Source organism: Biomphalaria glabrata, chromosome 1 (genome assembly GCF_947242115.1).
Source record: "Biomphalaria glabrata chromosome 1, xgBioGlab47.1, whole genome shotgun sequence".
Taxonomy (NCBI): Eukaryota; Metazoa; Mollusca; class Gastropoda; family Planorbidae; genus Biomphalaria; species Biomphalaria glabrata.
The window spans coordinates 2,110,151-2,122,500 of record NC_074711.1 but is presented as its reverse complement, the minus strand read 5'-3'; the positions used below and the strand labels follow the sequence as shown (position 1 = coordinate 2,122,500).

At 34.8% G+C, this 12,350-nt stretch overlaps 1 protein-coding gene across 3 annotated transcripts in view; it reads left to right on the top strand.

Moving 5' to 3' along the window:
- Positions 1–12,350, top strand: part of LOC106074231 (calcitonin gene-related peptide type 1 receptor-like) — a 165,984-nt gene that overhangs the window by 116,352 nt on the left and 37,282 nt on the right. For all 3 annotated transcript variants that reach the window (XM_056003626.1, XM_056003563.1, XM_056003687.1), the window contains exon 4: positions 11,362–11,465. In XM_056003626.1, the coding sequence (XP_055859601.1) occupies positions 11,362–11,465 (104 nt within the window). The remainder of the gene's footprint in view (positions 1–11,361; positions 11,466–12,350) is intronic.

Below are 12,350 nucleotides of genomic sequence, written 5' to 3'. Positions count from 1 at the left end.
CTGAAACATGTCAAACATCTGAAACATGTCAAACATCTAAAACATGTCAAACATCTGAAACATGCAAAACATCTGAAACATGTCAAACATCTGAAACATGCAAAACATCTGAAACATGTCAAACATCTAAAACATGTCAAACATCTGAAACATGCAAAACATCTGAAACATGTCAAACATCTGAAACATATCAAACATCTGAAAAATGTCAAACATTTTACAGACAATTGAAGAGAAACACAACCTTCTAAATAGAATATGTCGAGATTTAGATACTCATGAAGTCGACTTCCAAGAAGAAATAACCTCAAACTTCTACACTGTCCTTCCAAAATCAGGGTTCCACTATCAATGTGTTAGTCGCTTCTGCGCTGTGTATTATGCAGCTAAGTCTAACGGAGGTAACACTCAACGAAATCCCCAATAACACACGCTAAAGGCTTACAAGATAAGCTAGTCGACGCTGATATTAAATATAGAACAAGAAGTTTAATAATAATGAAGGGAACTGTCGAATGTCGTCAAGCTAAATCTATACGTTCATAACAACCAGCCCCTCTCTAAAGCCGTCCAAAGTAGTCTGTTTACATTTCGCTATTCTTCCTCAAAACCTAGTCTAGTTTTTAATAGTCGCGTCATTGTCTCTAAGTAAAAAACTTCACCTATTTACGAAACAAATAACTATTTTCTAATCGTGCCAAAACAAAGTACTGGCCTTCTGAAAATATCATTTTCCTATGGTCTCTCGCTTCGGCTCGTTGTTGAATATTAATGCAATTATCTGAAAGAGCCGAAATCCATTGTTAATATTCTTTTGGTCGTAATAGCTTTAAGGCAAAGAGATATATACAGGTTTCAAAGAAGAACAAGACAAAAAAAAAAGCACTATAAAAACGAAACCTATCCTTAGGGCTTTATATTAAAAAATTAAGTGACGTCACACATGGGAAACATTGTCTTTTATTTCATTAATTCCATCGCTAAATGGATTTTTTTTCTTCCCTCCCTTGAACAAACAGAGGCTAGAGTTTTTATTATTTTTCTCCCCCCAAGATATTTAGCTTTATAAAAAACTTTTTTTTTCCCCCTTTAAGAATCTAGCGAAGTGTTGTTTAGATTTCATCCCATCAAGAACAAATATCGTGGGAATTATTGGCCAATTTTGCAGCCATCTTTTTTTTCTTTTAAGCGTAGCAGACGTTCAAATTCCGCCCATTTTCAGGCCAATTCTTCAAGCTATTATTTACACGCAATGCGCTCTCACAAAAAAATCTGGGAGAAATTTTATTCGTCTTTTTAAAAAATGGGAACGAAACTTCTGTGAGGAAAGAAAAGATGCGAGTAAATTTGTTTCCTTAAAAAAAAACAAAAAAAACATCAAAAACTTGGAATTAAAAGTAATACAACAAAAGCCAAAAGAGGAGAATGATTTTTTTTTCTTTACAGGCCAAGGTCAAGGACATTGAAAGACATGGTGTTTCAGTTACAAGAAGGGAAATAATTTTACATTCACAATTTACCGTTCCATTTTTTCTTTCTGTTTATTGCACTTACTGCGCATATCTGCCAGGTCACCAATAGTTACACCTGTTGTTGTGCAAAGTAAAAAAAAAGTTTCCCCTTTCAGACCATGCGATCTATGGGGCAGATGATGTAAATGTCATCCTTTTCTGTGGCCCACGGGTTAACAAGGGTGTCATGTGGCCAGCACAAACCAACCGCCTTTATTTTTCCCCAACTAATGTCAGATACCGATTAGAGCTGGGTGGACACAGAGTCGCCCAATGATCCCGAAATTAAAAATCCCAGTCGTCACCAGGATTCGAACCCGGGATCCCTGGTTCGGAAGCCAAGCGTTTTACTGCTAGGCCACCGCGCCTCCCTTTTGTTGTGTAAGGACTAAGAGTTTCCAACAGTTTTGTGCAAGTACATCTATTAGACAACCAATAAAATTTTAGAACCTCTGATGATGAATCGTTACTTTTGACCCGTTTTCTTTTCAGAGCCGCCTTTTGGTAATTGGAGGCCCCCGGCGAAGTGAATAGGGTTGCCCGAAAGACCTTCCTGTGCCTATAGCTAAATCAACAATTAAGTTTAAATTCGTATAGCGCCGGTAGCACTCATTGGCTTCATTGTTTGTTTGTTTTACATGTTTCGGATGTTCCTTCAGAGTTGAAGATAATTACTTCCTAGTCCAAACCTCCCGCAGGACGACGGGGGATGGGAGCGGGCAGGGTTTGAACCCTGGACCGTCGATAAATCCGAACGACAGTCCAGCGCGCAAACCGCACGACCAGGCAGCCATCCTGGAAGAGTCATGATCACCAGACTAGAAATAACGTCTCGACATTTCACCAAGAGCAAGAATTAATAGTCTTAACAAGTAGATCTAAACCAGAGACCTAAATATATTAGATCTAGACTGGACATGGCGATCTTTGAACACTACAAAAAATTTGAAAATTTTTTTTAAAAGGTTGAAACAAGGCGTTGTTTTGTAATGTAGTTATAAGAAGTAAAGTTTTGTTTTGTTGTATTAAAATCAAACCAAATTCATTAAAAAAGCTATTTAATCTTCAAATACAAAAACAAAATTTAATAAAATACTCTGAAAGACACAAAGATAAAGGCACATTCCTCGTCCCATATGCTAGGACAAATTTGTACAAATACTCCTTCTTCCCTAGTGCTATTAGAGCATGGAATGGGTTGCCTGAGCTAGCCAGGAAAACCAGTGACTTGGCAGAATTTAAGTCATTGGTTAATATGCATGACTAAATGCATGACGCGTAGGACGTAATCACCTTCTTTTTTGAAGTAACGTCTGTATTATATAAGATAAGATAAGATAAGTTGTATTCTTTTCAACCCTAACCTATGTAACTTATAATTTGATCTTTAGATCTAGATCTGGTAATTGATCATACAAAAAAAAAAGAGTAGCCTACTCTCGTCTCATAATTATTATTATGCAATTTTTAATATACATAATCTAGAAAGATCTAGGTAATCAATCTTTTTAAATGTACATAAGATGATTAAAATCAAGAGACATGAATTATTTCGATCTAGGATTTTTGAAACATTATCTCAATGGAAACTAGCAGGAAATGGCTTTGTTACATATATATGTATATGAATATATAGTTTTGTGATTAATAGCAGGCTCGTCAATTCTTTTATGTTGTCTTCCATCTCTTTCTCTGTCTGCCTCTTCTACTTTTTGATGGTACTGTTCCTTGAAGGAATGTCTTTGCGAGCCCTGAGGACCTTGTAAAGTTACCATAGAGTTTAAGTTTGCCTTTTTTTTTTTACACTAATGGCACAGTTACCAAACTTTGAGACAGACAGACAGACAGACAGACAGATAGATAGATAGATAGATAGATAGATAGATAGATAGATAGATAGATAGATAGATAGATAGATAGATTGGATGGCTGCCTGGTCGTGAGGTTTGCGCGCTGGACTGTCGTTCGGATTTATCGATGGTCGAGGGTTCAAATCCTGCCCGCTCCCATCCCCCGTCGTCCTGCGGGAGGTTTGGACTAGGAAGTAAACTATCTTCAACTCTGAAGGAACATCCGAAACATGTGAAACATTTTACAAAACAAACAAACATAGATAGATAGATAGATAGATAGATAGATAGATAGATAGATAGATAGATAGATAGATAGATAGATAGATAGATTACAGCAATTAGTGTCCAGGATAAAGAAGTCAATAGATTGACAGAAAGATGTCTAGATCAGGAGTTAGATCCAAGAACAAAGAAACTACATATCTTTTTGTTTTTTGCAAAGTCATAAAAAAAAAAGCAAAATAAAATAATATTAAAGAACATTAACTCGCATGCTGCAAACTGGTTTTTATCATTCGTGAACAGAAATTATCTTCCCCTTGCATCTCACTCCACTCTTGCTCGTCTGAAGTTAGACTTGGCTGAAATTTTTTGAGTCACGTGTGAAATGCACGATGGGATTTTTTTTCTTTTCATTCCGATAACTTTAGCAGCGTACAGATAATTTTTTGTGCGTTTGTGTGTTAGCCTGTGTGAAGCCAAGTGACACATATTCACTATTCATTACCCACAATACACCACAGAAAACCAAAAAAGCAAAGGTTTTTCGCTCGCAAAAGAAACAGGCAAAATATGATAGGTTAAAAAAAAACAAAACACTTATCTAAGGAAAGGACTCCACATTTACAACCGCATTTATCGATAATGTCAGATTTATTTCTCTTTCTTGATATCAAACAAAATAGATTTATTACCATTATTTAACAAGATGATTATTTTGTTGTATTGATTAAGTGTTATGTTAGAAAGAATGATTAATTGTGCAAAGAATGATTAATTGTGCAAAGAATGATTGAGTGTGCAAAGAATGATTAAGTGTGCAAAGAATGATTAAGTGTGCAAAGAATGATTAAGTGTGCAAAGAATTATTAAGTGTGCAAAGAATGATTAAGTGTGCAAAGAATGATTAAGTGTGCAAAGAATGATTAAGTGTGCAAAGAATGATTAAGTGTGCAAAGAATGATTAAGTGTGCAAAGAATGAATAAGTGTGCAAAGAATGATTAAGTGTGCAAAGAATGATTAAGTGTGCAAAGTTTCAACATAATCCGAGAACGGGCACTGGGAGAAATAACGTGTTTAAAAGTTGCACCAGACAGACAGACATGCAGACAGGCAAATATCTGTCTATCAGTCTATATATGTATTTATCTGTCTATCTATCTAACTTTGCTTAGGCCAATAGTAGTATATTCATACTCTGTTTGGGACCCCTCAAATCATTATAACATTAAGAAACTGGAACAGACACAAAATAGAGCAGTGCGATTCATAACAAACAAATATTCACATTTGACTAGAGTAACATCTTTAGTAAAATCACTAAATTTAGAAAACCTTCAAGATAGAAGACTTAAAAGTAAAGTAGCAATGGAACTCATTCACCAATCGTAAACAAACAAAAATTTAGTCACGTGATAATATTGATAAAACAACGAAAAAGAGTGTCACGTGATAGCCATTGTTCTGTTCTTTTTTCTCTCTCTCTTTCTGTTTCTCTCTTTCTTTCTTTTTTCTTTCTCTCTTTTCCCCCTTTCTCTATTTCTCTTTCTTTCTCTCTCTCTCTCTCTCTCACTATTTTTAACTTTCTATATTTTTCTTTGTTTCTCTTTAGACACCTTCCCCAATACCTTATTTCTAACAAACTTAAAAATGTCTAAAATTCCAAATAATGTAGTATGAACCCGTAATAAATTACCTCAAATATCTGTTATAAACATTTCACGAGCACATTTTGAGTGAGTCTGATATGAATGTATATTTTGGTCTTCTATAGTTAAAATGTTTTTTTTTTTTTTTTTGTATAATGCACAAATCTTAAGACAAATTTCCTTATGGACAGTAAAGATTATTATTCTTATATTAGAAAAGAACGAGCATCCATTCTCTGACACCGCCAGAGTTGAGTTTCGCTGAAGAAAAACAAATTTCATTGTAGTCTCCCTTTATCAGGTATTCTCTGGTGATGTCTGTATTATTATTGTTGTTATTATTAAGGTAAAAACACAAAATCGCCGCTGTTTAAATATTTATTTTTTTCTAACACTTGTTGAAAAGGTTCAGAAAATTATCATTTCGCAATCTTTGTTTTACAAAACCTTACAAACAAGGCTTCGTACAAAGCAGGCCATGCATCTCCGTGACGTAATCTCGCACGTGACCGCAACATCACTGTCGTCTGCTGCGCACGAAGTCTTAGCTCAATGTCAGACAAGTACGCCAACACAAAGGTTTGCTTGTTGAAGTGTTTGTATTTTCCACAAACATGTTTAGAGAGAGAATAAAGAGAGGGAGAAAAGATAAAAAAAAAGCATAAAATTTTTAAAAATCTTTTTCTAAAAACACAGCTTATCCAAAGGGATTTATAACCGTATTGATTGGTACAGTAAGATTTATTTCATTTGATTAATATTAAATATTATTAATTAATTAGCACTTTATAATTAATTAATTGAGTCATTGTTTGTCAAAAACAAATATATGTGAAAAGTTTCAACTTGATTCGAGAATAGGAAGTGGGTGAAATAACGTGTACGAAAATTGCACCAGACAGACAGACAGACAGACAGAGTAGGTTGATAGAAGCTTTTGTAAACAAGAGAAAGAAGGGGAGAGAAAAAAGAAATGTGGAGAAAAAAATAACAGAATAAGAAATGGAGAAAGAGAAATGGATAAAAGAGAGAGAAATGGATAAAAGAAAGTGAAATGGATAAAAGAAAGTGAAATGGATAAAAGAAAGTGAAATGGATAAAAGTGAGTGAAATGGATAAAAGCGAGAGAGAAATGGATAAAAGAGAGAAAAATGGATAAAAGAAAGAGAAATGGATAAAAGAAAGAGAAATGGATAAAAGAGAGAGAAATGGATAAAAGTGAGTGAAATGGATAAAAGAGAGAGAAATGGATAAAAGAGAGAAAAATGGATAAAAGAAAGAGAAATGGATAAAAGAAAGAGAAATGGATAAAAGTGAGTGAAATGGATAAAAGAGAGAGAAATGGATAAAAGAGAGAAAAATGAATAAAAGAAAGAGAAATGGATAAAAGAAAGAGAAATGGATAAAAGAGAGAAAAATGGATAAAAGAGAGAAAAATGGATAAAAGAGAGAGAAATGAAGAGAAATGGATAAAAGAGAGAGAAATGGATAAAAGAGAGAGAAATGGATAAAAGAAAGATAAATGGATAAAAGAGAGAGAAATGGATAAAAGAAAGAGAAATGGATTTAAAAAAAAAAGCTAAATGAAAATTGAGCGAGAGAAAGAAAAAGAAGAGACGGATAGAGACCGGGAGAAGAAGAAAAAGAGAATAAAGAGACAAACCTAAAGATAGCTAAAGACGAAACAAGAGAAAAGGGCAACGATAGAAAAGAGAAATTTGGTGAAGGAGAAAGAGAAAGACAAAGAGAAAGTAAGAGAATGAGAGATATAACTACGTATGGGTACAGGAGGGTTATTGCGGACGGCAAAACAAAATAAATGAGGCAGATTTGTGAATAACTCTCAACTGTTCATTTTGTTTTAAATATTTTTTTTACTATGTCTGCTGGTCAGACCTGGGGGTCAATCGTGAAGGTCACTTCTGGAGGTTACTCCTGGGTCTTCTTCCTTAATATTTTCTTTTCTTTAATTCTTTCAGTCTTGAAAGGGTAAGCAATCATATGGTATAACTGTTTAGTGTGGCGTATTACCTCCCTTTTCTCATTAACGTTATTGGGAATACATATCTTACAACCGTATTTATTATTATTATTATTAAAATGTTTGACATGTTTCGGATGTTCCTTCAGACTTGAAGATAGTTTATTTCCTAGTCCAAACCTCACGCAGGACTGCGGGGGATGGGAGCGGGCAGGATTTGAACCCTCGACCATCGATAAATCCGAACGACAGTCCAGCGCGCAAACCGCACGACCAGGCAGCCATTATGTCAGAAACGAACAAGCATTCATTCTCTGGCGCTGCCATGGCCGAGTTTCGTTAAAGGGAAACAAAATTTAATGTAGTCTCTTTATCAGTTTTCACCGAGAAATTTTCTGGTGATGTGGCATGTAGTGGTGGGCAAAAGTTAACTAAAAAGTTAGAAACTTTTAGTTTCACTAAAAAAAATTAGTTAAGGCCATTGTTTAACTAGAAAAAAAAAAGTTGAGATAAAATCGTAGTTTAATTATTTTTTTTTTTAGTTACTAACTAAAAAGTTTAATTAAAATTTGTACAACTTTTCAACATGTGGTCAGGGTTGAAACGTAGGGCCTACCCCCTATTTTCTGGTCATGTGATATCAATAACTTTGATTATCAAAAAAAAAATGATGCAGTTAACAACTATTTAGTCAGTCTGCATTTGAAGAGGGTAAAGTAAGATCCTGGTAGAAGTTATGGGAGTAAATATTTGCACTTGAAAGTAGCAGTATTATAAAATGTTAAACATTTTTTGCCAAAAGCTACTAAGCAATATTATGAATGAGGTTGTTCCGAATTTTTTTGTGAGCCACGTGGTGGTGTTTAATTTCTGTTTCTAGTGGGAGTCTGATTAGTGAGTTAGGTCAATATTTAGTGGTTTTAATCAATTCGTTTGCGGCAAACAATATTTTTTTAGCTGCAGGAACATCAAATACACCCTTTTATAGTCTTAAGACTTATTATTGAGATCTATTTTAAGTCTAAATCAACAGCTAGGCCTATATAGATCTAAAAGCATTAGGGAAACCAACTCTAGAAAAAACAACCTAATCCACACCCTCTCTGACCATAAAGTAAATAGACTGTGTCTAACTGATTTATTTTAACAACCTGGTCAGTTAGACATACACATGACCACATGTAGGCCTAGTGTACTGTACGTGTGTAGTCGGTAATACTGTAAGACTACCCTGCATTAAGCGTTATGCAATGGTGTTTCCTTAATGTGGAGAGGTCAGACAAGAAAATAACACACTGGCGTGGCTAGTCAAGAAAACATTAAGAAACTAGAACAGACACAAAATAGAGCAGTGCGATTCATAACAAACGAATATTCACATTTGACTAGAGTAACACCTTTAGTAAAATCACTAAATTTAGAAAGCCTTCAGGACAGAAGGCTCAAAAGTAAAGTAGCAATCATACATAAAACACTGAACCATAATCTTCAAATACAAAAACAAAATTTAATAAAATACTCTGAAAGACACAAAGATAAAGGCACATTCCTCGTCCCATATGCTAGGACAAATTTGTACAAATACTCCTTCTTCCCTAGTGCTATTAGAGCATGGAATGGGTTGCCTGAGCTAGCCAGGAAAACCAGTGACTTGGCAGAATTTAAGTCATTGGTTAATATGCATGACTAAATGCATGACGCGTAGGACGTAATCATCTTCTTTTTTGAAGTAACGTCTGTATTATATAAGATAAGATAAGATGTTCGTAGATATATTTGTACGCTAAAATAGTTATACACCCTCCCTGCCCATAAAGTAAATAATAATAATAATAATAATAATCTTTATTATCCGTATGGAAATTTGTCTTACAATTTGTGCATTACACCAAACAAAAAACATTATAACTATAAGAAACCAAAGTGTACATTCACACCAGACTCACTCATAATTTACATGTGACAAAGTTTATACCAGATTGTTCTTATTTAATGATTTGATTGCCAGGGGAACAAAAGAGTGTTTGTGTCTGTTTGTCTTTGCTATCGGTGTCTTGTATCTCTTTTGTGATGGTAAAATCACAAAATCCTGACACAAAGGGTGATTCTTTATTTCGAGGATCTTGTTAGCTTTTTTAGAGATGTTTGTCTCAAACAACTGCCCAAATGGGGTTTGTTTTTTTGCCAATGATTTTGCCAGCAGCATTTAGGATTCTATAAAGTTTATTCCTATTTTTAATGCTCAGATTGCCATACCAGGCAGTGATATTGAAACTTAAAATATTGCAGATGTGAGCGTGATAAAACATAGCCAAGGCCAAATAGACAGTGTGTCCGACTGATTTTAACAAACTGGCCAGATAGACGTACACGTGTAGTACTGAGTGTGCTGAATGACAAAATCACCCAGTTTTTTTCCCTTGCGCGTTTAACGGTTATTGCAATAGTGTTAGTTGTATTTTTAGTGGTCAGACAAGAAAATAGCACATCGGCATGGTTAGTCAAGCATGTATTTTACACTATAAAATAGTTATACAAGTCAAACGTTTCTTAAAACTACAACGATTTCGTTTCTATTTCTTGGGATACCAAATCTAGATTTGAAATGCTAAATATATGAGATTTTAAACTTTACCAGTATAAGTAAGATTTACAGTTATATAATAAGTTAATATAATTATTTTTTTTAAAAGAGTACAATTATTTTCTAAAGGTTTTAATTCAAGGCAAAAATACAAGCACACATATTTATACATTTTATTTTATTGTGCATTAACGTTTATGTAAGAACCATATTCTTTAATACTGATTTTGTTATAGATAAATATTACTAGATTGTTAAAAGAATTAAGATCGAACCGTAGGCATACAGTCGGATTATTATATCTATATAGGTCTAGTTCAACCCCGCCCCTCCCCCCACCCCAAAAAAAAAAGTTTGTTATAGTTTAACTAGCTTTCTTTAGTTTAGTTTAACTATCTTTTGAAATTCATGATAAACCAATAGTTTAACTGCTTTATTTTAGTTGAAAACTAGTTTTAGTTTAACATTTTAAAAGTTAGTTTAGTTCCCATCACTATGTGGCAGGTCTGCAGCAGTACTGCCTTTGAGAGGCAACGAGAATGTTCCTAGGAGAGTTAAGGACCTTGTTATTATCCCCTAGGTTGCTATAACAACGGGGTATACCAAGCCTAGGTTCCCATATTTTCCTTTTGTTTTTCCAACTCAGTTTGTCTTAAATTATGAGGCAGTGGTACGGCGATGTCCATAATGGTAGAGTTTTTTTTTTTTCTTTTTTATCAATGAACAGCAGATCAGGGCGATTAAAATTACCGTTTTGTAGGTCGATATTATTATTATTTTAGAAACGAACGAGTATTCATTCTCTGGCGTTGCCAGGGTCGAGTTTCGTTAAAGGGAAACAAAATTTAATGTAGTCTCTTTACCAGTTTCCATAGAGGAATTTTCTGGTGATCTGGCAGGTCTGCAGCAGTACCGCCCTCTGACAGGCAATGAGATTGTTCCTAGGAATGTTATTTTTATTATTATTATTATGTTAGAAACGAACGAGTAGTCATTCTCCGGCGCTGCCAGGGTCGAGTTTCGCTAAAGAGAAAACAAAATTCATCGTAGTCCCTTTAACAGTTTCCACTGTGGAATTTTCTGGTGATGTGGCAGGTCTGCAGCAGTACCGCCCTCTGAGAGGTAACGAGGATGTTCCTAGGAATGTTAAGGGCCTTGAAGGTGTCTGTGAGGTCAGTTGTTATTATCCCCTCGGTTGATATAACAGTGAGGTATATTGTTATTTTGGACAATTTCCATATACGCTTAATCTCCAAGCCTAGGTTCCCATATTCTCTCTGTTTTTCTATCTCAGTTTTTTGTTAACTTATGAGACAGTGGTACGGCGATATCGATAATGGTAGCGGTTTTTTCTTTTTTATCAACGAACAGAAGATCCGGGCGATTGAAATCTATCGTTTTGTCGGTTAGAATAGGCCTATCCCAGTACAGCAGATGTTATTATAATTTTTTTTTATTATCATTATTATTATTTTCATGTACTTATCATTATTTAACTTTTAAATAATTTTGTTTTCATTCTATATGAACGTATGCTTCCATTTGTCTTCCCTTGAACTGCAGGAAAGGTCAGGCTGTTCTGTGAGTCCAATGGGACCTGGAGGACACATTCTAACAGTCCTAAGCTCTCCGTCGATACTCAAGAGTGTGATCGGGTCGATACAGAGGTCAGTGCTGTGGTCCTTTCTTAGACTTTTGAGAACCTATAACATAACTGAATAAAACTAACAAGAAGAACATAACCTTGTACGAAGTGTGACTACCAATTAATTTTGGATCAGTCATGTAATTAAATTTGTAATAGATATGTAAAAAGTAAAGTAAAGTTCCCCTTTCAGACCTTGTGGGCAGATGATGTAAAGTTCATCTGATTCTGTGGCCTACGGTTAACGAGGGTGTCATGTGGCCAGCACAACGACCAACCGCCTTTACTTTTCCCTAACTAATGTCAGGTACCCATTAGAGCTGGACGGACTCATAGGCCCCCCGAAGATCCCGAAATTAAAAATCCCACTCTTCACCAGGATTCAAACCCCCGTTCCCCGGTTCGGGAGCCAAGCGCTTTACCGCTCAGCCACCGCGTCTAGAAATATTGTTACCAATTGTTTTTGTTAAGCGCTATTTCATGCTTTAAGCTTTCTTAATACGCTAGACTTACATATAGAATAGAGAGTCTTAGATCTAACTCAAGATCTAGACATCGGAGTTAGATATAATTATAGACAGACTAAGACCTAAGACTTTAGACATGACATAGAATTAGAATAAGAATGACTTAGACTTAGACTTAGAATAGATCTAACTCTGTCTCTAGATGTAGGTTTAGACTTAGATCTTGAATCTAGATTTAGATCTAAAACTAGGTCTACTCTATATCTAGCTAGATCTATCATCCTATGTCTAGTTTGTATCAAACTGAAAGTAGAAGGAAAGATTTCAAATATGTCTTTCCGTAGTGTAGTGATTAACACAAGTGACCAACACATAGAAGGTTCTGGGTTCGAAACCCAGTTGAATTTTTTTTTTTTGGTTTTTGTGTTGTTTTTTTTTAT